Here is a 26,198-nt window from a genome sequence, read left to right as displayed (position 1 = left end):
GCGTTGGTCAAATAAGGGGGGTCGGCTAGTCAATTCTAAACAGGATACGAAGCCCTTGGGGTGAGTTCAGATTTCAGAACTGTCGAACTCCCATTTAATGAGGTGAGTTGGCAATGCCACAGGGGCATGTGTACCCTGGCCGCTGCTGGGCCCTTCGAGTTTTTATGGGTAGTGGGGTTTTTCTCTCTGCCCTGGCGATTCGAAACGATTGCGCGTTTCAGAACAAATGGACGTTCCGTAAGCTTTCATGCTTGGTTTATGGCTTTAGGCCCCGGCACTAGGAACACGTTTCGGACATGTCACGTGTTTTGCTTTTTGCCATGCATTTGTGATCGCTGACTCCCTGTTCTTACGTGGGATTGATGTAGCTCTTCGTTATCATGCAACTTCCAGGCTCATGACTCATGAGTTTAAACCCATTTCACACCCATTTCGTTGGCAGCCCAAATCCCATTTTTGCCTTACAAAAGAGGAACCGTCTTCATGGACGGTCATATTTTTTATTTTTTAATTTTTTATTATATGTATAAAATTTAATATATATATTATTATTATTTTTATAATTATTTTTTATATAAAATTTTACATTCGTCGTTAACTGTCATTATTAGAGTTGAATGTTGGATTATGTTTGTAAACTTGAATGGTCAAATATTAATTAATTATTTACTGCCCATTTACATAAAAAGGCATGCTTTTCTTTCGTATAGTAGTACAATTTAAGATATGACAAGCATTAATTCAAAGGACTAGAAAGCAGCATTCCACTTGATACAACTAATAGAGCTTATAGATTCGCACATGAAAAACATTGTAAACATTAAACCACGATTTGCTATTTACCTATTAATTTCTCACTTTACATTACTGACCCCATAGAGTTTCCTCGTGGCTCCACCAGAAAAATTGTCTCAACATCAATATATCACAGTAATTAAGCATGCACGAGACTTTATCAAATCGTGACCGAACCCTTTCTTCAACCAGAGTATATAAACCCTGTTTCCAACAAAAATCTTTCTATTTTCAATTTGATTTTTTTTTTCAAATTTACGTTAGATGTTTAATAAATTTCTTATATTAATATCATTTTTATCATCAAATTGTTTATTTTTATTATTAAAATTCAAGATTTAAAATGTAAAAATTAAAATTTTTAATTGATAATATAAAATTGTAAACACTCAAAATAAAAAAAATTCCAATAAATTGCATGTATGCTGTACTAAGTTTTTTTCATGCAACGTGAACGTAATTTTACCGAGGAAGAACTAAAACAAAACTCCGAGCTCGGCGACGAGTTATCAGCAAGAAGGCTGCAAGCATTCTCGATCGCTGGTCTAAAGTTTGACGTTTGGACGTGCGATAGTGTCACGTAATCTAATCGAATCACTTAGATTTTAAGCCTTATGCTTGTTTTGTTGACTTTCCTGACACAGCTAATTTGACTACACCTACTTTCGTAGACATTGAATATCTTTAGTTATATATACAACTTAAATGTTTACATAAAAATCTTTGCGAATGCCATGGCCACTTGCATGTCTTTCTGCGTGTAATATGAATCAGCTGCTTCTGCTTGTATTGCTCTGTCTTGGGTTTTATTGAGAATCCAAACCCACTTCAGAAAACAAGGGGAAAGGGGCCCTAGCTGTATCTACCGTCCCATCTTTGGAAGCTCAGTCAAATTAATGTCTGTTGGCCAGCACGATATCCTTGACCGTGTGGCATCTAGTTATAACAAGTGGTCACGCACGTTTATTAGTTCTGACTGGTTGAAGCCTGGGCTTGCAATGACTGACCCCGACATGATTGTGGAGGTTACTCTCAAACATGTTTTACACAGGTTTCTGCCTGCTATCAGAGAAAGGTGGAGACTGAAGATTCAACAAATCTACTAGGTCTTTTGGTGTCTTCTTGTAGTAATCAGAATGATCAAGAAGAGAGATTAATGGAGGAAGAAATCATAGGTGAATGCAGAACTTTTACTTTTGCAGGGAAGGAAACAACTGCCAATCTGTTGAACTGGTCACTGACGCTTTTAGCATTGCATCAAGATTGTCAAGAAAAACCGAGGGATTAAGTGATTCCTATCTGTATACACAAAGAACCGGTTTCTGACAATTTAAGCGACTTCAAAATTGTAAGCTGACACGTGGTTGACCTCTTAAGCTAAGAACAAAAGAACCATGAAAAGCTCTAGGTAAGGAGATATTGGAAGACTTAAGCCGCTTTTCTTAGGATCTATGATAAACTGGATTTCTTAATCCAATTCATCCAGATAAGTTAGATTTGATAACCATGTTAAATTCTTCTTTGATAATTTGCGAACGATGAGAGTAAGAACAAGGAAATTGCTTGGAGAAACAGTTAAATTGTCGAAGCAGGTGACTCTGATTGTCAATGAAACGCTTAGACCTTATCCTCCCGGTCTGATTGTCAATGAAACGCTTAGACCTTATCCTCCCTGTTGATGTTAATGAGGAAAACAACGAGGAACGTTGTGCTAGGGAGCCTCGACATTCCTGCTGGCACAGAAATTCCAGTTAGGACTGGCTGCTCTATATCCATCATGATCCTTATATATTAGGAGAAGATGCCAATAGGTTCAATCCTAGGAGATTTAAAGAGGCTCCGTCCTTTAGCCTCATTTTTTCCATTTGGGTTGGGGCCTAGAATCTGCACAGGTCAGAATTTAGCCATGGTTTGTGCTCGCTATGATCCCCCTGGAATCTTCTTTTGTAATGTCACCAGTATCTGTTCATGCACCGATGGTGCTTGTAACCCTGCAGCCTCAATATGGTTCAGAGATCCTGTTTACCAGGAGCTTGGATTGAAGATTTGCATGGGGCGTTTTAGCATGTTTACCGCATGTTTAGAACTTGCAGTAAGCATAAATCTTTCAATTTCTATATTCTATAGCACATAAGTTACAACTTGGAATCATTGGATATGTACATGGAGTGCCCGTATGCTTCTTTTTTGGCTTGCAGCAGGATCATCAAAAGACAATAAGCCAGCAGATTAGATTTTATAAAGAATTGCAATTTAATATCTCAAAAGTCAACTTTATATGGAAATTGGAATTGCTCGTTCACTTTTGAGTCTATTTTCTAACACTGCAAGTAGACTATGTAAGTCCAACGGTTGTTAAAAAGCAGAGTCATCAAAGCATTACTTTACTGAGTTACAATAAAAACAAATTCAACGCTCCTTGTGAACTCTAATCCCTATACCAACTCACCATTAACTGCCCCAAGCTTTAGAGATACAGAGATATTTCACTAATGAATCATCTAGTTCTTCTCTTCATAGCATTTCTTTGCATCTGTCTCTTGAAATTTGTGTACTCAATCGTATGGATCCCCTGGAAGATCCAAAACCACTTCAAAAAACAAGGAGTAGCAGGCCCTGGCTACCGTCCAATCTTCGGAAACTCAGCTGAGATCCGCCGTCTGTTTGCAGAAGCTCAGTCAAAGCCAGCTCCACTTCACCACCACGATGTCCTTCAACGGGTGGCTCCATTCTACCACAGGTGGTCCAACATGTATGGGAAACCGTTCTTGTATTGGTTCGGGTCAAAACCGAGGCTGGGAATATCCGATCCGGCTATGATCAAGGAGGCTGCCATGAACACGGGCGCGGCGTTTCATAAGGTCGGGTTTAACCCCATGAGCAGGATGCTCTTCGGACAGGGACTTGTGGGGTTGGAAGGTGAAGAATGGGCCGTTCACAGGAGGATTGCAAACCAGGCCTTCAGTATGGAAAGAGTTAAGGTAAACCAAACTACCTCCCTCTCTTTACATAGTATGGGCCTCAATGATTTTTCAACTGTTAAGCCCGCCTGTCTAACTTTCTCCTCAGACATTATGAGTATGCAACTTACCAATCTAAAACCAAGTATACTTTGATTCTTTACCGGGTTGCAACAGAGATGAAAATTTTGGTTATGTTGGTGATGGGCCTGATGGCCTCCATGGGCAATGGTGGATTTAGTATCAATCATAACTCAAAACTAATGCTATTTGTGTGGGGTAAACACCTGCACAAAATGCTTTGAACAGGGTTGGATACCTGAAATTGTGGCTGCTACTACGAAAATGCTTGAGAAGTGGGAGGAAAACAGAGCCGGGAGAGATGAATTCGAATTGGAAGTGAACAAAGAACTTCATGACTTCTCTGCTGATGTTATATCCAGAACAGCATTTGGAAGCAGTTTTGAAGAAGGAAAACGTATCTTCATGTTACAAGAACAGCAGATGAAGCTTTTCTCTCTGGCTGTAAGAAGTGTCTATATCCCAGGGTTCAGGTCACCTTTTCATTTTTCTTCTAATTTCTTAAAGAAATTAAGTTGCTTATCAACTATGCAAACATATATATTGTATACAAAATTATATACTGGTAAATTAATTGGAAGGAGTGGTCTGGTGACTGGTTGTAATGTATTCCATGCCTAACTTATCCCACACATGACAATTGAAGCCAGGAAATTGTTGTGTCAGGTTTTTGCCTACTAGGAATAACAGAGAGAGGTGGAGATTAGAGAAGGAAACTCGTGAATCTGTACGGGCACTGATACGGGCTAACAGCAACAGAAGAGAAAATTCTTCAAGTCTACTTGGTCTTTTGATGTCTTCATACAAGAATCAACATGATCAAGAAGAGAGGTTAGGCGAGGGAGACATAATAGACGAGTGCAAGACCTTTTACTTTGCAGGAAAGGAAACAGCTGCTAATGCTTTATCCTGGGCACTTCTGCTTTTGGCATTGAATCCAGAATGGCAAGACAAAGCACGAGAAGAAGTGCTTCGCATCTGTGGAAATGATAAGCTCCCAGTTGCAGAGAACTTGAACGACTTGAAGATTGTAAGTTTATTTCCTGACTGATCTGCCAAATTCAAATTGATCTGGTAGAATTGTTTGTTGGTTAAACACTGGTAGTAGCACGCATGCTAACTTCAGCTTTTTCATGTTTAAGATCAAAGGAATAGCTTGCAATTGAACATATCCTGCTTTCTCATAGTAACAGGTTGAACATTGCGTAATTTTGAACAGGTGACCATGATAATCAATGAAACACTTCGGCTCTACCCAGCAGCAGTGTTGATGATGAGGCAAGCAGGCAAGGACGTTAAGCTAGGGAAGCTCAACGTTCCTACTGGTACACAGCTCTATTTGGCACTGACCGCTGTTCATAACGACGCTGACATATGGGGAGAAGATGCTAACAAGTTCAACCCCTCGAGATTCAAAGAGTCCCGAAAGCATTTAGCCTCGTTTCTTCCATTTGGTTTGGGCCCTAGAACTTGTGTTGGCCAGAATTTAGCCATGGCCGAGTTTAAAATTGCTCTAGCTATGATTGTCCGGCAATATTCCTTGGCAGTGTCCCCTACTTATGTTCATGCCCCTATGCTGTTCATCACCCTGCAGCCCCAATATGGTCTACAGATGCTCCTAACAAAACTCTAAGGGCTCTAAATCGATGTAAAATAGATGCAAAGATGGTCTTCTTTGACATTATTGTCTGAGCTCATATGCGAAGAAATCTTTGATTGGAAAGAACAAAATTTGCTTGTTAATGTTAGCCTTATCATAATAATATTTTGTGATTATATTATATACTATATAAAAGATAGTATAAATTTTAGTTTTCATCCAATTTAGAACATTACATCCTTTAGCTTGAAGAAGACTCTTGTTACTCTAAAGTCTACACAAACAATGGTTAGATCATTGATGTATACTTAAAAGATTTTCAAAGTTTTGATGGCATAATTTTTTAATATTATAATGATTAAGTTACAACATGAAGATTTGAATTCGAATTTTTTTTAAAAAATAAAACTTAATTATTATTACACGCTTTGATTATGTATAAAAGATGACGGTTTTTTATATATTGAACAAGCTATCTTAATTAAGATTTATTTATTTATATTAAATTAAGAATTAATTCATTATTCCCTTAATAATTTATTAAACAGATAGAAAAGTCAAAGGACTTGATTTAAACTTTTTAAAGTCCAAATACTGAAATATGAAAGGCAAAACAGGGTTAATTTAAAAAGAGGAAAAAACTTTGGGCCAAAAACCTAAAATCTAAATTCTGTACTTTGCGCTTGCAATCTTCAAAATAACCTTCCAAACAATTTGGACAAGAAACAAGCCTGATTGCAAAGTACACAAGACGTCCAGCTTCAACAATCCGGATTACCGTTACCGTTAAGCTTCAAAAAGACAATTCTACCCTCTTCCAAGCCCAGAAACAACCGAAAGCATCGAGTAAATTTTAGCTTATCCAACAGTGAAATCCGTCAATTCATAAATGCATGTTGCCCATTTTTGGTCAAAATAAAAATCTAAATCTCATACTGAAAAAAATCCCCCGAGTTAATAGGAGAAACCTTTTAGCGGATTCTATTTGTCAATTTTCCCTCCCTGCAACTATTTTTAGGGTTTCAGTTGCGTTAGCTGAGCTCCGTTTCGAAGAACTTTCTCGACTTCTTTCTTGGATATTTTCTTGTCCCACCGTTTCTTGCCGGAGAAAAGCTTTGGAGTCTTTTGTTTCTTTAAGGTTTATAAAGACAACTAGACGGAAGAACCGGATTCTGGCGGTTCGCTCTAAACCGATCGGTTCATTTCCAGAACTTTGGGGTTAGGGTTTTCGATTTAATCTTTTGGGTCTTGATGGCTCTATAAAGGTGAGACTCCGCGCCTTGTTCATTTTCCGTTCTCTTTTACCACTGTTGACTTTTTGTTCCGCAAATTTTTATCCTTTTTTTTCTGGTAGATAATTATCTTAACGAGCTGATTTGGAATTAATTGTATCGTATCTAAGCTGCCCCTTGGTTTTATGAGAAATATCTGGTTAGAATATGATTCCCTTAATTGGCGGATTTTGATTACAAATTGATTTTTTTCGTTGAAATTAAGATTAGGTGAACATTGCTATTTGGAATTTCATCGGTGTTGTTTAATATTCTAGAGATTTATAGTGTTTACCATTCGAAATCCTCTTTTTTGTCTATTCGTTTCTTTGTTTATTTCTTGGTTTGTTAACTTTTTATGTGCAAACTTTTTGGTTTTTCTTTTCAGGTTTCTTAATTCCTGCTATATTTCGAAGGGAGAGCAGGAATTATCTATGTTTTTAGTAATCTAAGGCTTAGTTGTGTTAAAAAGTTATGAGATTTTCTTGTGCATGTAGTAGTGACTTTTGTGTTCTCTGTAATAGACGGTTGGAAGCAAAATTGCTTTGCTTAAGAAGATAAGATGCCATCTACCTTTTTTGTGAGACTGAGGAGTGCAGTTCAGAATGGAATCCGGAGAACAGAATGCGGGCTTCATGATTCAATAGGGGTTCTGATTGGGACAGGGAAGCTAGGGTTTGACAATTGTAGGTTATTTCATTCTTTAAGATTTTCAGGGCTTGCGGATTTGCAAGGTCTTTTGCAAACAGGGACTTTTTTGGCTGCAAGATCAGATTCTCTCTTGGCTAATCGAAGAAGGAACATTTCTGTTGTTGGTGCATTTTCTCGAACAATTTCTGTTCCATCTGTATCAGGCCCTGCCTTCCAGGTTTGTGGGTATCACATTGATTGTGCACTTGCTGATACCAGTCAAATACCACCATCAGTTAGCAAATTTCAAAGTAAACCTATGGCTGCTTCTGGTTCTAGAGTTGTATTTGGTGAATATCTTGTTGATTCATTAAAGTTAAAGCATGAGCACCTTGCACCTTTGACAAGTAGTGCCGGCATCTCCTATGGAAATAGAAACTTGAGTAGCTGCATAAAAGCTACAATGAGTTTGAAAAACCGTGAGGAACCTAACAATTCTCCAATTTACGGATATGTCATGTATACTGTTGGAAAAAGATGGTGCAACTTTGATCCTTCTTCGGGGTCAGGTTCAAGGGCTTTCCATAGTTCATTGCCTTCTTGTTTATCAGCTGGGACTGCCCCTGATGTTTCCTTTGATAATTCTGGACGTGAAGAACAGGTTGCAAATTCTTCTGTGTCATCAGATGAGTATGTTCTCTGTGCTGTTTCCAATATCCTTTTATTAAGTCTTTTTAATATTTTATGTAATTTATATTTATGCCGTGTTTGACACTCATGATAGGAAGATTTCTGCTGGCAAAACTCTGAAGCTGCTTTCAGGATCATGCTATCTACCCCATCCTGACAAAGAAGATACTGGCGGAGAGGATGCTCATTTCATTTGTGTGGATGAACAAGCAATTGGTGTAGCAGATGGAGTTGGTGGCTGGGCAGACCTGGGTGTTGATGCAGGGCAATATTCTAGGGAACTCATGTCTAATTCTGTATCTGCTATCCAAGAGGAGCCCAAGGGTTCAGTTGACCCCGCAAGAGTCTTAGAGAAAGCTCACTCTTGCACAAAAGCTAAAGGTTCTTCAACAGCATGCATCATAGCACTCACAGACCAGGTAAGCCATTTCTGGTCTGGGCTTGTCTATTGTGTTGAGTGTTCTAATTCTGACATGAGTAGCTTTTTCCCGAAATAGTTGTTTTGCACTCAAGCACTCTCATCAAAACCAAAATATTACTTTCTCTGCCTACCATGAACTGATGAATCAATGACCTGCAATTGGATGTCTTTGTCCAAACGAATTTATAAGGGATTGCATCCTTTATGTGGAAGGTAACCTGAAATGGGCAATGACCAGAAGTTTCCCATAGCATATGACCTGTCACTTGTGATAGCTTGGTAAAACTTGAAATGATGAAGGGTCAGAAATCAGATTGAGGCTTTGTGTATTAAGTTACATTCTCTTCCACCAAAATTGCATAAATTACCTCCTTCCTCTTTCTCCTTTAAAGGATAACTGGATGAAGTTACTTGCTGGGACAATATATTTATTTTTTTGGTTTTCACTGCAGGGTCTTCATGCTATAAACTTGGGGGACAGTGGTTTTATGGTTGTTCGAGATGGATGCACAATATTTAGATCCCCAGTGCAGCAGCATGATTTTAACTTCACATATCAACTTGAGAGTGGGAGTAATGGTGATTTACCTAGCTCTGGTCAGGTAGATACACATGTCCCTCTTGTGATTATAGAAAACAACTCTTATTTTGACTTTATGAATAATGATATGTTGATTGCGTAATCATATAAATAAAATGTCTATGCTCTGACAGATTTTGGCTTAAGTGGTCCTGGGATGTTAGATAGTTGTTTCTGCTGCCTGTTTCCTGTGGCTAATAACTTAAATATTTAAGTGGGAGAGGATACACTTTGATATTTCTTGATAAGTCAACCAAATTATTTATTAAGCTTTGGGTAGTTACATGTTTTGATTCCTGTTACATCTTTTGAACCCTTTATTTATTTCCCCCTTGCTGTCTTAAACAAGAATATTTCCGGTTTGGTTATTATATTTGAGGCTTTAGTTTACTCAATTGATTGTGAAATTTCTAAAGGATCTAAATCTTCTGGTCAAATCAGGTTTTTGCAGTGCCTGTTGCTCCAGGAGATGTAGTCATTGCTGGCACAGATGGACTGTTTGATAACTTGTACAATAATGAAATTACCGCAGTGGTGGTTCATGCAGTGAGAGCTGGTTTGGGGCCTCAAGTGACTGCTCAGAAGATAGCAGCTTTGGCACGGCAACGAGCTCAGGATAGAGACCGACAGACACCTTTCTCAACTGCTGCCCAAGATGCTGGGTTCCGTTATTATGGTGGAAAGCTTGATGACATCACTGTTGTTGTGTCATATATTACTAGCTCCGAGGAAGTATGTCTCTCTTTCTCTTGCATTCGCTCTTTTAGTCCTTTTGATCCTTTTAGGGGAAGTAAAAATAAATAAAGAGGAATCGCTAGTGTCATATGTTACTTCAGAGTTCATGCTAAAAGCCAGTGTTTTCTTTTTTTGGCTAGAAAGCCCCTAGTTTGCATACTCTTCTCCCAAACACACATGACTTGAGTGTTCCTACCAAGTATCTGGATTTCCTTTTTTTTTCATTTTAATATCTCCATTAGTCGAACTTGTTTTTTATTTGCTTATTCTTCTTTACTTAACCAGCCTCAGTTCTTGAACATTAATCTAACCAGCCTCACTTCTTGAACATTAATCTAGGCTTCAAGGCATAAGAGTTGAATTTTGGGCAGTCGCCTTCAGTTTGACCTACATCAAAATGAACTTTTGGGAGTGACTCCATTTGGTTGGTATTCATGAAAATTATTTACTGCCACGCCTTCTGATTTCAGAAAACAAAATTACCCTCTTAAATCGACTTGTTCTAAGTTGCATTGGTACATAACCATTAAAACCGGATTATGATAAATCATTTCATTACATCCCTGTTCTCCGTATATCAGACCCTGGGCTGATGTCTTCATGTTTACATAAAAAGGTTGCTAATATCTTTTAACTTTTAGTTATGCAGGAGAACAAGTCTTCATGAGCACGTGGAACTGTTGTAAGGGGAAGTTAACGAACCTGGTTTTACTTTGATTTGTCATTGCGGCCATCCAATTTTGTTATTAGGAAAGCAAATCCTGAAGTTGATCTCAGTTGGCTTTGGAGGATCGATCCCTTGTTCTTTAGTTAGAATTTAGCAACGAACTGCCTCTTTTTGAGATAAAAGTTTTTGTCATACTCCCTTTATGCCTTCCCTCTGTCAAAAGAGTTGGGAATGAGAGATGCTCCCCATGTTCAAACCACAATTGTTATTGTATATAGAATTGCATATTTGAGTATATGAAATGAAATGTCCTTGTCAGCCATGAAAGTGAAGCAAAAAATGGGTTTTCTTGTTATTTAACCGGAACCGTCTCCCTTATTTATAGTCATCTAATATTTATTGTATTAATTAATATTAATTTAAATCCAACTAGCTGTTTCCCATACCCATTGGCCTAAACAAAGGCGGCTAAGTTGCGATTTGGATCCGGATGAGAATGGAAAAGTCAATGACTCTTGTAGAATCGTTGGATCATGTCTTTTTCAACATTGGAAGTCTTCATCAAAACGAAGGGGCTGATTCAATCTTTCTCCCTTAGTCAATAGCATACTCGCGAAGCACCGAATCCGACCTCCTGAATGTTCTGTGGTAGAAACCAAAGATGACAACTTCGCAGCGACGACTAACCTCTTTCCTTTCTGTAGCTGTCTAAATTTTAGTTCCCACGTTAGAGTTATGAGCCAAACGCCAAAAGGAGCAAAGCTTAGAATTGCCTACTGACCAAGCGATTGATGCGATAGGTAAAGGAAGAGCCTTTCGCTTCCTCATCTTTCTCTCTGCGACTGCGTTTCAGTGTTGGACTGAGTTGGAAGGAGGATGGCGGTTCGTAGGGACAAAGGGCAGTCAATCCGCGGATCTCGAATTGCTATAGCCATTGTCATCGGAGTTCTTCTTGGCTGCGTCATCGCTTTCGTTTTCCCTCACGGACTCATCAACCCAACTCCCTCTGTTCAAAATCGTCGAATTGGCAAAACCAATTTCCAGGTTTTCAACTTTTCTTTCATAAAAATTTTCATTGGTTAATGTTTTCTTTTAGATTATTGATATTAATCTGAATATTGTCTTGCTAATGTGTTAAATTTTTAATCGGACTGAGTTGACTTTGGAATTATGAGTGCTATTAACGGTGTTAACTCTTTCTTGACTCAAAAAGGGTTTGTTTTAGAGAGTTGGGTGTTCAAGGAAAGCAAAGGATTTAAATTATCTTTGATTTTAGTAGGAAATTCACTAATACTAGTCTAACCTTCACTTCTGGGATGCAAGGGAAAAGGAATTTGAAACAGTTACGAAAACAAAAACGTATAGTACTATTTTATTCTCCCTTTTTTGGAGACCCAACAAAGCTTCATTAGATCGTCAGTAAAGCTGCACGGAAATTGATTAGCTCTATTGCTACACATGGCACGTAGTAGTAAAAGATTCTTGAAATCGGAGTTGTTTTTGAGGACGTCTTCTAACCCATCTTGTACGTTTACTTGCAATAGCTGGCTTCCATTTTCCTTAGCTTTGGTCCCCTTTAGGCTGTATCCTTCTGTCTTTTGTTTGATTTTTTGCCTTGACTCTGAGCTCACTTTGGTCAACCCTTGGATATTTTGTTACATAAAATGGGCAGGGCTGATTGCTAGTAGTGGAATTTAATGTTATGATTTGCACTTTAATGATGTGTAAAGGACCATGGACTTTCTTCTTCCCGTGGGATACCCGAACGTTGTAAAGTTAGTATCATCTTGTTTTTTCTTTGTTATTAGCTGTTTGATGTGTGTACTCTTGTTTTGTCTTTTTTCTGCTATTTGTTAGATTGGCTCTTCGTCATGTGAATCCTCAGAGCGGATTAAGATGCTGAAGTCTGAGATTGTATCACTATCAGAGAAGAATTCTGAATTAAAGAAGCAGGTCAGGGATTTGACAGAAAAGCTACAACTAGCTGAACAAGGAAAAGATCATGCACAGAAGCAGTTTCTGGTGTTGGGTGAACAGCACAAAGCTGGACCTTTTGGTACTGTCAAGGCTTTGCGAACTAACCCAAGTGTTGTTCCTGATGACTCTGTGAACCCGAGATTGGCTAAAATTTTGGAGGAAGTTGCCATTCAGAAAGAGCTTATAGTTGCACTTGCCAATGCAAATGTGAAAGAGACATTGGAGGTTTGGTTTTCTAGCATCAAGAGAGTTGGCATACTCAATTACCTAGTTATAGCTTTAGATGACCATATTGTGGACTTCTGTAAATCTAATAATGTTCCAGTGTACAAGAGGGATCCAGATGATGGTATTGATGCTGTTGGAAGAACAGGAGGAAATCATGCTGTCTCGGGATTGAAGTTCCGCATTTTAAGAGAGTTTTTGCAACTGGGTTACAGCGTTCTTCTCTCAGATGTTGATATAGTGTACTTACAAAACCCATTCAACCATCTTTATCGGGATTCTGATGTAGAGTCCATGTCTGATGGTCACAATAATATGACTGCTTATGGATATAATGACGTTTTTGATGAACCTGCCATGGGTTGGGCTCGTTATGCTCATACAATGAGAATCTGGGTTTTCAACTCTGGTTTCTTTTATATAAGGCCTACAATTCCTTCAATTGAGCTTTTGGACCGTGTGGCGGATCGGTTAGCTCGGCAACAGAACGCATGGGACCAAGCTGTTTTCAATGAGGAACTCTTTTTCCCTTCACATCCTGGGTATGATGGGCTTCATGCTGCCAAGAGAACTATGGATTTCTACAAATTTATGAACAGTAAGGTCCTCTTTAAAACGGTAAGGAAAGATGCTAAACTGAAGAAGTTAAAGCCAGTGATTGTTCATGCAAATTACCACCCAGATAAGCTTCGAAGAATGAAAGCAGTTGTAGAATTCTATGTTAATGGCAAGCGGGATGCTTTGGACCCTTTCCCAGATGGTTCTGATTGGTAGGAGTGGCAATGTTGAGGGTCTCAGATTGAATGGTTGACCAATGGCTGGGCTCGCCGGTTCTCAAGTTGCAGAGTCACTTGATACAGGTAGGTTATTCTGATATTATCGTCTGATAAAGTGTCGAATGTGCATCTTTATTCTCCTCCTTTACCTTAATTTTTGCGTTGTATTTCTGCTGTAACATTTGGGCAAATTTTACAAGCACTTCAATTGATATGACTTGTTTGTGTATTATGCATACTACAAATCTTATTAAGGTTTTTGTTGTTTTTCATGATAAAGTCTTGCTGCACTTCTGCATCGTACTTTGTGTGATTATCCTTCTGGATTTATATCGTCCGAATTTACTGAGAAATTGCAAAAATAGGGTAAAGTATAACCAGGGTGGAAATGAACAGGAGATCCTGGTATGCTGCCTGTTTATTGTCAACTTGTCAAAAGGAGACATGAACAATAGGTTGTTTTGAGCATCATTGAATCTTTGTCTCAAGACCTCCATTTACCCTTATGTTTTGAGGGTGAGAGCTTGAGATTTCCGAATTGCCAATAGAAGAGAGCAAGGGCGAGGGGCACTCTTCAATCAATCGAATTACAGTTGCTAAAATCTAGATTCTATCAATTACTACTATTAGTATAATTGTTAGCTACAACGATAGTTGCTTTATCCACAAAGACCCTGGGCACCAAACCAGTAAAATTTGCTATTCATTAGACTGTTATCGACAAGGATTTTGCAACCATTACCAACTGTTACAACTATTTTCGATAACGATTCTGCACCCAAGCATGGTTTGAGCGTTGTGCTCCTCAGGCAAATCTCGTGAATATCATTCAAGTCTTAATATCCACAATATTTCATATTCTATCATAAGCTTTTTTTTATTATAATTCTTATGGACTTTTCTCTCTTTAGGCTGAATTTGGTATCGTGGGTGTACAACTTATTTCTAGCCATTTAATTCTTCCCCATCGAAAATGTTATTTTATTATAAAAATAATAATGATTAAGACGAATTGTTATAAACAGTAACCATTTTCTTAACAATCACGATGTTACCGTTATATCTATAAAGTATCATTTGTAATTTTAATTTAATATAATGAATTATGATGGGAAGACACATATACGACATATTTCTTGCATCTCTTTATACAACGAAGTTATCGTAATTATAAATTCTGTAACAATCACATTTCATTGGAACGTTGCTGTTGTACTTATTTAAGTATCCAAAGCAACCTTAGTTTGGTGTACCGAACCATGGTGGGAAGAAGACTTGTGGATGAGATGTTTCCGAACTCCTTAATAAGACGTTGTTATCGTAATTGTAAATTTCTAAAGCGACCACTCACAACCTACTCAGGACCGGTAATCTCATTCTAAATAAACTGTCATTTGCACTCTTGCCAATTGGATCTGAATCTGAAGGCATTTTGCATTCAAAGGTAGGCCCTGGAAAGGATGCAACTGAAACCCAAATTAATGGCAAATAAATCTTGTCCGGGCATTTCATCAATTAGCCAAGACAGGGTTGTTTTCCTTATTCCCGAAATAAAATAAAACCAGGCAGATTCCGGGGGCTAGAAGAGGAAAGACATGATACCAGGCTGTCGATATGACTCGACATGGCGGAAAACGAACTCAGAATCAACCTTGAATCACAAAAAATGTTTGAATAACCGTCACCAAGAGAATTTTTGACAATTGTTCACTGAATGACAAAATAGACTTAACATCTGTTCCCCCACCCTACGCCTTTGCATTGTTTTGGCGTTTTTCCTACTCTTATCCACAGACAAATAGACAATCCACTTCAGCTTTTGTGGCTTCCAATCCTTGCTAAACCTCACGAACATATAACCCCCACCCTGTCTTTTTCTTCTGCTTCCTTCCTTCCTTGTACTTTCGTTTCTTTTCTATCTACTCATCTAAATTCCTCAACATGTTCACTTTCTCTCTGCAATTTGATTCAGGTTACATATTCTAACCCCGTTTTGACAGTTTATAAAACGTCACCGAGCTTTCCCGCCAATTTTGAAGATGCAGAGGTTTTCACAGAGAGAAAGCGTTCTTTTAAGCTGTAGTCCTGAAAAGACATTCGTGGACTCGAGTTCTGGTCCGAAGAGTCCAGGTAGAAACTCAGACATAGATTTTAGCGATGTCTTTGGTGGTCCGCCCAGGAGGTCATCGATTCAAGAGACACGGTACAGTTTTGGCGAAATCACGGGTTCATCTGGTTTCAGAAGAAGTGAGGAAACGGCTGCTGCATCACCGAATCCGTGGTCTGGTTTAAGCGAAAAGCCCGTGTTCGGTGAAGAAGTGATGAGCAGCCGGAGCAGAAACTCGAGAAATGATTTCTTCGATGATATTTTCAGAGGGAACGAGTCTTCGAGTTCTTCTCCTAGAAAGTATGAGATGAAGGACCCGTTTGCACCAGGTTCGCAGTTATTGAGTCCGGCTAGGCCATTGCCACCCAAGCTCGAACCTTTTGGGAGTTCGATTCCTGCTCAATTCAGGTTCTGCTTCACCTGTTTTGGCCTTCAAATTTTCTTATCATTACTAGATAATACAAAAGACAATAGCTTAGAAATGCAGGATTAGTTACAGTTCAGAAACTGCCATAACTCACTTCTTACCAATACCATACACTTAGACCTGACAGAGATCAAATTAAAAAAAAAAAATCTTTTTGTCTGTTCTTTTTTTTCAGTTTCTTAGTTATGTTGGATCTTCTAGTTTTCAAATGCATTAGCATCTTTCATGTTTTGGTTGCATCTGTACATTCTGACACATGCTATTATATGCTAAAAAAACCAGTTCATTCTTGTTGTTGATTCATGCCCTTTATTTTCTTATCTTGTGTTGTTGATTCATTGAGGGCAAATCAAATCTCTTCAAGTGTTGAAGGATTGTTCAGTTTATTTTTTGTGTGCATTGTTTATTGTTTAAGTTTGATGTGAATCTGTTTCCATGGGTTCTGCCAATGGCTTACTTCTGCTGCCTTGAACTTCCCAGCCTTCCTCCCCAATTGAACAAAGGAATGGACCTCCCCACATTTGGCTCCCCTACTCGTAGCACGTATAGGTGCAAGGATGGCTCTTCAGATGGTTCAAGTTATTATGCCTATTCTCCTCTGTCTAGATTCTCAGGCCAAGCAAATCAAGATAAAGAGGAACTGAGAAATTATTTTCAAACATCTAATCGGTTTAGTGCTTTGTCACGGGAGTTATCTACTGGTAGCGAGGAGTCAACAAACTTGAGTAAGTATGATGAAACAGAAACAAAATGCAATTCAGATAGTTCAGAGATTACAATAAATGGCAGCCACTTTCACTTCTCAATATACAAATGGGCAGACAAAGGAGGCTTACCGTTAGCCATTCCTCTAAGGGGAAACGATAGACACAAAGAAAAGGATAAACTGCAGAGGTGCTCAAGTGCTAATGGATGGATCGGCTGTAAAAGTATAGCAATGGAGCCGAAAGCAAAATTGAATGATGGCTCTACTGATAGAATGTCAAGAAATGGTAAATCTTTTGGAGTAGAACATGGGAAAAATGAAAATGGCTCTCTTATTGATTCAAGAAATGGCGATGCAGAACCAAGTCGAATTATTGAGGAAGACAACATTCCCATGGCTGACTCAGAAACCATAAGCAGCCTTAAGAGTTCTAATAAGAATGTTTCTGGTGACACTGTCTTGCGCAGTTCAGGAGGAGAAGAAAAAACCCATTGTTCCCTTCCTCAGATAGAAGTTTCTGCAGTAGGTAAAGAAACTCACAAGCCTCAGTCAAAACCTCTGAATTTGCTTTTGGACGACAATGATGATTATGATAAAAAAGGTGAGTCATATTCCACATGACGTGTTGCTGCTGATGTTCTTGTTTCTCACACAATTTCTTCTATACATGCAGGTAATTATGAGATAACTAAAAATGCTCGAACGAAAGAAATTTCCAAGAAGAGTGCCAAAAAGTTATCTGAAATTCTAGATGGTAAAAGCATCAAGAAACAAGATGTGAAGAAAAAGGCAACTTCCAACAATGTGGAAGCTAGTAAAACAAGCGTAAAGGGTTCCCCTATGAACTCATGGGATAATGGAAAAGGCAGAGTTAGAGGAAAGGTCAAAGAATTCATCAAAATTTTCAACCAGGATGCTTCATCAAAACCTAGATCAAGCACTGTCTCTGAGAGTCATAGCTCTAGACAGAAGGAAAGAGATACTGTCATGCCAGAGAATGAACCGAGTATTAGCATGACTGAAAGGGATGAGAAAATTCACATGACTAACATGCAAAAGAAGAAATCATCTTCAGATATTCCTACTAACGGTGCATCGGAAAAGAATGTCAATAGCTCAGTAAAAGATACCAGTAAGCTCATCTATTCTTTAACTACTGTCATGAACTGCTACTTATCACTTCTCTCTGCATTTCCCTGAACAGATCAAATCTTTTAACATATATATCATGTGATATTTCTTTCAATTAGTACACTATGAATTTTCGAATGTTCAATACTAATTATCCACTCATTCTGTTGGCATCAGTCTCTGATGGCTCCAAGACTGTTGTTGAAGATCCAGCAGATTCATTTGAGGCAAACTTTTTGGTATGCGATTTATCTATTTTGAAAACTGTACTGATGTCATATTCTTTGGCTTTTCATCTATTTCTAAATTTCCTGTATAATGGTTGGTCTGGAAATTTAATTATGATTCCACATACACTTTCAATGGTATTAAGAATCTGAAATTTTAAACTGAACCCCTAATGAGCTGGTGCGCTCTGGCTTATGAACAGATAGAAGACCTGACACCAGAAGCGAAAATTTTGCCACAACTTGGCATTGATCCGGAAGCCCTCCAGGTAACATAGAGTACACTAAATACAGTTATAACTATCTGCACAAACACCCATGTTGCTTCACATTTTTCAGCTGGCTACTCGTTTAATGCAGGTCATTGATGCTAAAATACGGCAATGGTCAAATGGAAAGCAAGGAAATATTCGTTCACTGTTGTCAACCTTACAATATGTAAGTAGTAATGGATCCAACTTCAATCATTATCTATTCTCAAGTAAAGCTATCTCCCGTGTCAATCTCCAAGAGTATGCAGGCCAGCAATGGTAAACTTCCCCTGAATTACTACCCAACTCTCTGGGGCACCTAAGAAATTATATCTTTTTTCATGAATCTCTATTTTAACTTCTGAAGTGAAAAGAGTTTCACATGCTGGTCAGTGGGTAAACCAATGTTTTCATGTTGCTCATTAAATACTTAGAACTCACAATTGCCTCTTGCCAACAGTAACTTACTTATCATGGTTCAATAAAGGAAAATGCCCTAAAATATTCGAAAACTTTAGGCAAAGTCACATAGGATGAAAGTTACACAGTTTGCCAAGGATATTACATTTTATGGTGCTTCAAGTCTGTTTCAGTATTTCAATAAGGAAGTCACCCCCATGTAAACTGTTCATAACACGGATAAAGAGTGGTAAGAGATCCTCTTTTGGCCAGGATTAAGGAATATTTTCACTCATCAAAGGGAACAAATTATCGGAACTATTTTCTGTGATCCTGAGGCCAATGTAAATAACTTTCTTTTGTCTCTAAAAGACTAACATAGGTTGTATGCACAGGTTCTTTGGCCCGGTAGTGGTTGGAAGACAGTTCCCCTTGTTGACATAATTGAAGGACCTGCTGTGAAAAGATCATACCAAAAAGCTTTACTGTGTCTACATCCGGATAAGCTACAGCAGAAGGGTGTGGCCTCGGACCAAAAATACATTGCAGAAAAAGTATTCGATATTCTGCAGGTAATGCATAAATTTGTGTAAACATTTAGTCACGTATTGATATGTTTTTAGTACTTCTTTCCTTTCAATGGTGTCATTTTGATCTGATAGAGAAGTTATCTTTATAATTCTTACTTAATGGTCTTTCATATTTGTACTGTCATGAAAATTTTCATCATGTCTAGAAGTTCTTGGTGACTATAGAAGTAAAAGAACAACTTAGAAAGTTGTTCATCGTGCTGGTGCTGGCCTACCAAATCTTTTTCATACCAATAATTGTACTTCAAACAATCAACAAGTTTAGACAACTGGACCTTCACAAGCTGAAATTTCATGCACATGGGATGACCGGTTGCTCGCCCACAATCTGTTTAGCCGGCCAGCATTTCTTCTTATCTGGACAAATAGCATTCAAATTTGTCAAGTTTAGGCTCTTGTTAATCTTTTAGCCAGCATCATTTTTCACCTCGGAAGAACCCTTGAGCTGCAACTATCATCAAAACAAGACATGTCAAATGTTTCCATGTGCTTATGTTTAAACATCCATGGTCGCAAGACAAAATTTTGGTTTCAGCATGTTCCCTGTGATACGCCTATAGTGGTAAGACAATGCAATGCCTGATTAGTACCTCTTGCAATTTCAGGATGCATGGACTCATTTCAACTCACTTGGTTCGGTCTGATTCACTGTTTGCTCGAACGCCACGTTTCCATCAATCAGACAAAGGATGAAAAGTTAGGTGCTTAGTATCAGTGGAATGCATGCACAGGATTAATCCATCTTGTTTTGTGTAAATATGGTAACAGCTTGGGGTAGAATTGGAATGCATGCACAGGATTAATCCATCTTGTTTTCTTTATAGGTTGTGTAAGTATGGTAACAGCTTGGAAACCCGTCTATCCCACACCCAATATTTGGAATGCCCTGAAGATTAGGTTTGACAAAGTCCCCAAGTTTCCCACGAGGTTGTTCAGTGTTACACTCAAAGAATAAGCAAAAAGAAGGGAGATACAGGTACTTTCCATGGGGGAAGAAAAATGGGGTTTTGAGTCCCCAGCCTGATCTTCTTTCTTTAGCTACTTGTCTTTTGGTCGGAATTTCTTTTTGAATTCAAAATCTAGTAATCATTTGAGCCCATGCCACCACAAGACCATGGCTTGATTCATTTTTCACTTCCTTTGGACCTATTCATTTGCAGTTTAGCACAGAAAAAAGTGAAAGGGATTGTGCACATTGGTCATTGTTGTTTGAACACTGTCGCCTAAAAAGAATATAAAGGTGGAGTACGGTTGGTCAATCCTTCGTGTTCTATTTACCTGTCTTCCTGGCATAGCCAAACAACAAAAAAAAGAGCAGTTTTTACAACCATTTTTACACAAAGATGAAAAGATCTTCGAGGTGTCACGATCTATACCAATGTCTGTATGTTACTTATTAAATCTCTCGATAATACACAGTCAATATGAATTCACGACTCAGTATTTGTATGGGTATTGACCATTGAATTATGAGCAAAATGGAAACTTGTCTCTCCTGTTTCCTCTTGTTTTGAAATGAAATCTATAACATTCCAGCTCGGTACCACATCATGACCACTGACTTACAACCTGAAAAGCATTACCAATAAAACCATGAAAATCGAATCTTAAAAGGATTATCCATTATCCCAATCTTTTAATTAAATGGAAAAACTTATGATGAGATGATGAAAAGAAAGGGTCCACCAGGTCGGGTGCATTTTGGCTCCATGTGATCAGAGCCTGCAACAATGCGTGGGAAGAGGTCAGATAGCTCTTACCCCTTTCTCACTCTCCGCAACTTTCATGCGTTTTGACCATTACTTGCTTGTCGTTTTATCCCCCTTGTGGAAAAAAACATTTGCCTTCTTCGGCACTACCACATGACTCTGAGCCAGAATTTTTGTACCTTAACCCTTTGCCCATTCCCTTTGTGCTTACAGTAAAAACTTTGAAAAAAAGTAGAGCTTTTTTTTTTTTTTTGACATTTTTACCTATTTGAACCAGTAATAATAACCTTGAAGTGATCATGACAAGTTGGTGCATGGGATTTGTCTTGGACAACTAAATTACACCAAATCTACTGTACAAACTTTTATGCTGTTTGAATAACATGGTACCATTCCTTATTCGTTCGAGAGAGAAGGAGGGGGAGAGGAAGAAAGGCTAGCATGGTAAAATAGAGCCATGAAAAGGAAATACTGAAGACACATGAAAGCCTTTTAAAGAGGTAGACACAAGCCACAAAAAAACAACTGTACCTCTCTGCAAGGAGTAGCTGGCATTCTTTCTTTCTATTAGGCTATCTATCCATAGTGTTTGTCTTTCATTGCTACTACATTAGAGTATAGACCTAAACAAATAAATGTATAACCATAATAGTGTTCTTGTTATTGGAAACCATGAATCCATCTATCTAACTTGCTAGACCCATTCTTGATTCATCATCTTCTAAATAAATCATACAAAGGGTTTGACTATATTCGTATAAAATTCCAAAAGATAAATCCTGTCTACTTACTTAACATTTTTGAATTAATTTCTGTACGTAAATTCTGTTTTTTAAAAAAATTATACTGTCAATTTCATTCGATAAAATTTTATTAAGACAAATTATCTGGGTAACTTTTTTCAAAAATAAAATTCTTCTATAAAAGATCAATTAAAAAAACATAAATAATATGTGGAAAAAAATTTAAAATTACGAGGATATAGATAAAATTTACCCTAATTTCGAATAGAGAAAAGGGGATAGAATGGAATTATCCTCGTGTTATTGTCGTCATTACGCGTTTGGAACATATGAAGACGTGGAAGAGAAAGGGATTGGTCGGAAAATGAAGTCAACTCAATTTACTCATTTACAGCTAGAGATCTCTCACGTTAATGAGGGGGACAAACTGCTGGAAACTATGGGATGCCGCAGGTGGCACACACGTGCGTCAGCATCCTATGAGAAAGACATGTGTGAAGTGAAAATAAAAAATATATATTTAATAAAAATCAATTAATACTTGCACGAGCTTTGCCGTCTTTCATAATTTCTCCAACTTGTCTTTTTTCCAATATAAGAAAATTGACAAGATATCTCAATTTACTAATAATTTCCCAACCGAAGACAACCCTAAGATTTTATATTTATGTGTTAATTGGCCCAATTAAGTGAAGCCCCACCACATGTCCAATTAATAGAAAGTTGAAATTTTTTGATTTAGATAAGCTTTGGTTTTCCAAATAGCATATTAGGATAAGTTACAAAAATACTATTTAAAAAAAATACATAATTTTAAGTCAATTCTTATATTTATATAAAAATTTTAGTTGATATATTTTATCGTGACGAATTTAACTGTTTTCAATGATATTAACACTAATACATCAAATTTCATCATAAATCAGTAATTAAGCATGTTTTCAATAAAAGAAAGAGATATGATGTTAATTTATTAGTTCCAATTGTACTAAAAATGGGTTTTTGATAATGAAAATGTATTGATATAGTAATTGATAAGATAAGATGTAGATAAAATATTCTACATGAGAGAAAGACAAAAAGTGGAGAATAGTAGTGTTCAATAGAATCGAAATTAGTACTTTATTTGGGATTAAAATAAATAAAAAATTAAAAAAAAAACCATGTTCTTTTCCTTGGCAGGGGAATTAAAAAAGAAAAGAAAAGAAAAGAAAAAGTGAAAAAACAGTAATATATCCGAAAGAAAGCTTGGCAGTATTGAGCAGCGGGGTGAAAAATAAAAAAAGAAGATTGGGAAAGAGAGAGAGAGAGAGACAGATAGAGACAGGAGGGAGAGAAGGGAGAGACCGAAAGGAGAAAAGAAAGAGAGAAAGAATATGGCTTTGCCTATTCTTCTTCTTCTTCTTCTTTTTTAATCCTTTTCAGAGCTTTCCAGTTTTCAAAAGGGGGCTTCAAGCTTATCTTTCTCTCTTTTGTTATATCATCTTCTGCTTTTGTTTTTCCTCCGTTCACCACCCATAGTCGTTTCAAATGCCAGCTGGCTTCGATTTTTTGTAATGGCGGTTGGTTTTCGTTGGACGCTAATTGGCCTTCTTCTCTGAATCTGTAGGATCTCTGTTTTCCATTTTTCTCTTCGCTTTGTTTCTTTTCGAAAACAAAAAATGTTTTCTTTTTTCTGCTTTTGTGTTTTTGGGTAGGATCATTTGTTGGAAATAAGGTTTTAAATCTGTCTGATCTATTACATTGTTGTTGTTTTGTCTGATTTATTGTTTTAGTTTCTGTTCTTTTCATATTCCTTGTGGTTATGAACGGTTTCGAGTAGATCTGAAGTGATTCTCTTCTTCCTTATGAAATCTATTCTCTTTGAATTTTAACCACTTCTTGCTTTTCATGGAGTACCAATTAAGATTACCCCCTTTTTTTTTGTTTTCCAAATATAATAATATAGAACAATTTTAATATGCTTTGAGTAATGCATTGAATATCTAGCTCATCAGGAGATGAATATGGGAAAATGCAGGACTTTGATGGTTGAACTTAACGCTAAAAGCTACTATTTTTGTTCTTATTAACATTTTACCTTTAACTTCTTTTCATTGCTAAGTTTGAATCATGCTGTATTGGTTTCCTTTTGTTCTTTTCTTCCTGGCTATGTGATTTCTATCTTCCTAGCAAAAAAGAAAATGAGTTTTGGAGGAAAGTTGTGGTATTTGTGTAGTTTCTATCTAAAATGAAGGGTTAATTAGCTAGCTTTGGAGTTTTGCATGCTGTAGTTTGATTACTGTTTAACCATTTTTTTTATAGTTTGATTTCGCCATTTTCAAGTTGTTGGATTGGAACTTAGGATTGTTGAAGCTTTTGACTTGAGCCTTGCTTCTTTTTCTCTCTTTATCACTGTTGATAATCATGATTGTTATCTTTTAAGTTTATAGACTGTTTCCTAATTGTTTAAGTATAATGATGATAAAGATGGTTTCTACAATCAATCTTTGTCCTATGATGAAGCAGTATGCTTCTCTTTGTATTTGAGTTGTTCCATTCATTCTCTGTCGAGCAAAATCCATACCTCTTGAATCTTAGATGACCCTTAACATGCTTGGGAACAGTTCTGTTGCTCGATGTTTGTCATTGAATTTCATTAGAGGGATCTCAAATTTCAGTAGATGAAACTAAGGGATATCTGAAATGTTAGTTCATGACGCTGGATATGCTGCTTTTATATGCTAAGTGCTTACACCTCGATTACATTATTATGATATCTCCACCCAATGGGTTGTCTTAGGTATAAAAATACTTTTAAAGATGTGATGTGCTATAACTAGACCATCTGTTGCAATCTTTGAGTATGAGAGCATTGAATTCTACTAAGAGTGTTCAAGAGCCAACACAAAGACGGCAATTGCTATAATCTGTAGTTACGTCTTTAAGACACATTTGGTCTCTAATCTCCTTTTCTTCTTTTCCAGTATCCCTTTGCTCTCTTGGTTTTGCCTCTCTCATGATTTTGTAATAATGTGCTTTGCATAAATAGCTAATTCTTGCTAATATTTCCCCAGGTGGTATAGGCATTAATTGAAATCTGGTCTTACAATTGAAGAAATATGGATTTTCAATCAAAGAAGAGATGGAAATCTGTGGTGCCACGTCTTTTGAAAAACAAATCAGCCTCTCGTTGTTTGTTTCCAAAGGTGAAGCCAGCTAGTTTTGATCCAGGCAGTGCACCAGTGTATCTCAATGTGTATGACCTAACACCCATGAATGGCTATTTCTACTGGGCTGGCCTTGGTATCTTTCATTCTGGTGTGGAAGGTAGGCTTGATTAAGTTTACTGTATGCTTTTGCCCTTTTCTATTCATAATATCATTCAGTGCACTTAAATTTAATTTATGAAAGATGGACTTGACAATTCTTTCGCATAATATTGTTATCTGGTTTTGAGTCCTAGTTTAGCTTTTCTGATCCCAACCCACACTGTACAGTTTATGGCGTGGAATATGCGTTTGGAGCTCATGACTATCCAACCAGTGGTGTATTTGAGGTTGAACCACGACAATGCCCGGGTTTCAAGTTCAGGAAGTCAATATTCATTGGGACCACATCACTGGACCCTATCCAAGTAAGGGAATTCATGGAGCGTAATTCGGCAAGGTACAACGGAGATACGTATCACTTGATCGTCAAGAATTGCAACCATTTCTGCAAGGATATTTGTCACAAGCTTACTGGGAAACACATTCCTAAATGGGTAAATAGACTGGCTAAAATAGGTACGCTTACAACATCCCACCACTAGCAAGATTGAAATGATAGTCGTTTCTTATATCACTTACACAAAGCTGAGTTTGTTTCAAGCATTTTCTTGATATGGTGCATGCTAGTTTTCTTGTTTTTTTTTTTTTGCTAGTGTTCTTGTTGCTTTCCTTATCCCTCTGATATGTCCACAATTCCAATAACTTACCTCATCTTTTTAATCGTAGGTTCAATGTGCAACTGCATTCTTCCCGAAGCCCTTAAGACCTCTGTTGTGCGGCACGATCCGAATTATCAACCATATGATAGTGAGCGAAGGAGGCTGAGATGCACCTTCAGCTGCCTATCTTCAGTGTCTATGCGACAGAAGTCTTCATTACTTCTACAATCACCCTTAAGAGGCTGCCTACCACCATGGGAATCAAAAAGATCGAACAATGTTTTATTGAAGGAAAGGTGAGAGACAACCGGATGGGGTTTCCTTTGGCATCTGAGTGAATGTTCAGCAGCCAAGCTCCATGAGCTTTAATGATTGAAGATTTCTTTAGGAGTTGTCTTCCTATTTTGTGGAGGAGGTTGTCGTCTATGTAACACTAATGTGTTGTTAAAATTTTTATAAGATGCTGATCCATTCCTATCCAAAATAGGCCCTTGTATTGTCAATGCAGGGTTCTGATGATGACACAGATCATCAACGATTAGAGAAAGTAGTATAGATTTTCTGGTCTCTCAGTGAAGCACGACAATGTA

The 26,198-nt window shown here is 37.6% G+C and overlaps 5 protein-coding genes and 1 pseudogene across 10 annotated transcripts; all 6 read left to right on the top strand.

Moving 5' to 3' along the window:
* On the top strand, nt 1,692-2,954 carry LOC18591352 (annotated as a pseudogene).
* Nucleotides 3,057-5,579, top strand: LOC18591351 (cytochrome P450 734A1). Its single transcript, XM_007017423.2, has 4 exons — nt 3,057-3,776; nt 4,065-4,309; nt 4,503-4,866; nt 5,056-5,579. Exons 1-4 carry the CDS (start codon nt 3,288-3,290, stop codon nt 5,467-5,469), a joined length of 1,512 nt encoding a protein of 503 aa, XP_007017485.2. The 5' UTR covers nt 3,057-3,287; the 3' UTR covers nt 5,470-5,579.
* Nucleotides 6,377-10,790, top strand: LOC18591350 (probable protein phosphatase 2C 55). 5 transcript variants are annotated; one of them, XR_001929069.1, is made up of 7 exons: nt 6,377-6,701; nt 7,096-8,027; nt 8,122-8,446; nt 8,901-9,050; nt 9,470-9,760; nt 10,103-10,187; nt 10,413-10,790. XR_001929069.1 is itself a non-coding variant. In XM_007017421.2 (6 exons), exons 2-6 carry the CDS (start codon nt 7,270-7,272, stop codon nt 10,447-10,449), a joined length of 1,569 nt encoding a protein of 522 aa, XP_007017483.2. In that variant the 5' UTR covers nt 6,377-6,701; nt 7,232-7,269; the 3' UTR covers nt 10,450-10,790. The 5 variants fall into 5 exon arrangements, 3 of the variants coding, with proteins under 3 accessions (XP_007017483.2, XP_007017484.2, XP_007017482.2); XR_001929068.1 differs by having other exon boundaries at nt 10,405-10,496; XM_007017421.2 differs by lacking the exon at nt 10,103-10,187 and having other exon boundaries at nt 7,232-8,027; nt 10,405-10,790.
* Nucleotides 10,981-13,687, top strand: LOC18591349 (arabinosyltransferase RRA3). The gene is made up of 2 exons (XM_007017416.2): nt 10,981-11,474; nt 12,288-13,687. Exons 1-2 carry the CDS (start codon nt 11,307-11,309, stop codon nt 13,404-13,406), a joined length of 1,287 nt encoding a protein of 428 aa, XP_007017478.1. The 5' UTR covers nt 10,981-11,306; the 3' UTR covers nt 13,407-13,687.
* LOC18591348 (J domain-containing protein required for chloroplast accumulation response 1) lies at nt 14,962-20,380 on the top strand. 2 transcript variants are annotated; one of them, XM_018126141.1, is made up of 8 exons: nt 14,962-15,923; nt 16,423-17,174; nt 17,322-17,780; nt 17,957-18,018; nt 18,210-18,275; nt 18,367-18,444; nt 19,052-19,228; nt 19,852-20,380. In XM_018126141.1, the coding sequence occupies exons 1-8, from the start codon at nt 15,448-15,450 to the stop codon at nt 19,888-19,890; spliced, it is 2,109 nt and encodes a 702-aa protein (XP_017981630.1). In that variant the 5' UTR covers nt 14,962-15,447; the 3' UTR covers nt 19,891-20,380. The 2 variants fall into 2 exon arrangements, with proteins under 2 accessions (XP_017981630.1, XP_017981629.1); XM_018126140.1 differs by having other exon boundaries at nt 14,966-15,923; nt 16,423-17,249.
* Nucleotides 22,941-26,185, top strand: LOC18591347 (deSI-like protein At4g17486). Its single transcript, XM_007017410.2, has 4 exons — nt 22,941-23,303; nt 24,755-25,007; nt 25,178-25,465; nt 25,676-26,185. Exons 2-4 carry the CDS (start codon nt 24,800-24,802, stop codon nt 25,906-25,908), a joined length of 729 nt encoding a protein of 242 aa, XP_007017472.1. The 5' UTR covers nt 22,941-23,303; nt 24,755-24,799; the 3' UTR covers nt 25,909-26,185.

This window comes from Theobroma cacao, chromosome 8 (genome assembly GCF_000208745.1).
Source record: "Theobroma cacao cultivar B97-61/B2 chromosome 8, Criollo_cocoa_genome_V2, whole genome shotgun sequence".
NCBI lineage: Eukaryota > Viridiplantae > Streptophyta > Magnoliopsida > Malvales > Malvaceae > Theobroma > Theobroma cacao.
This window is presented reverse-complemented; position numbering and strand designations above follow the sequence as displayed.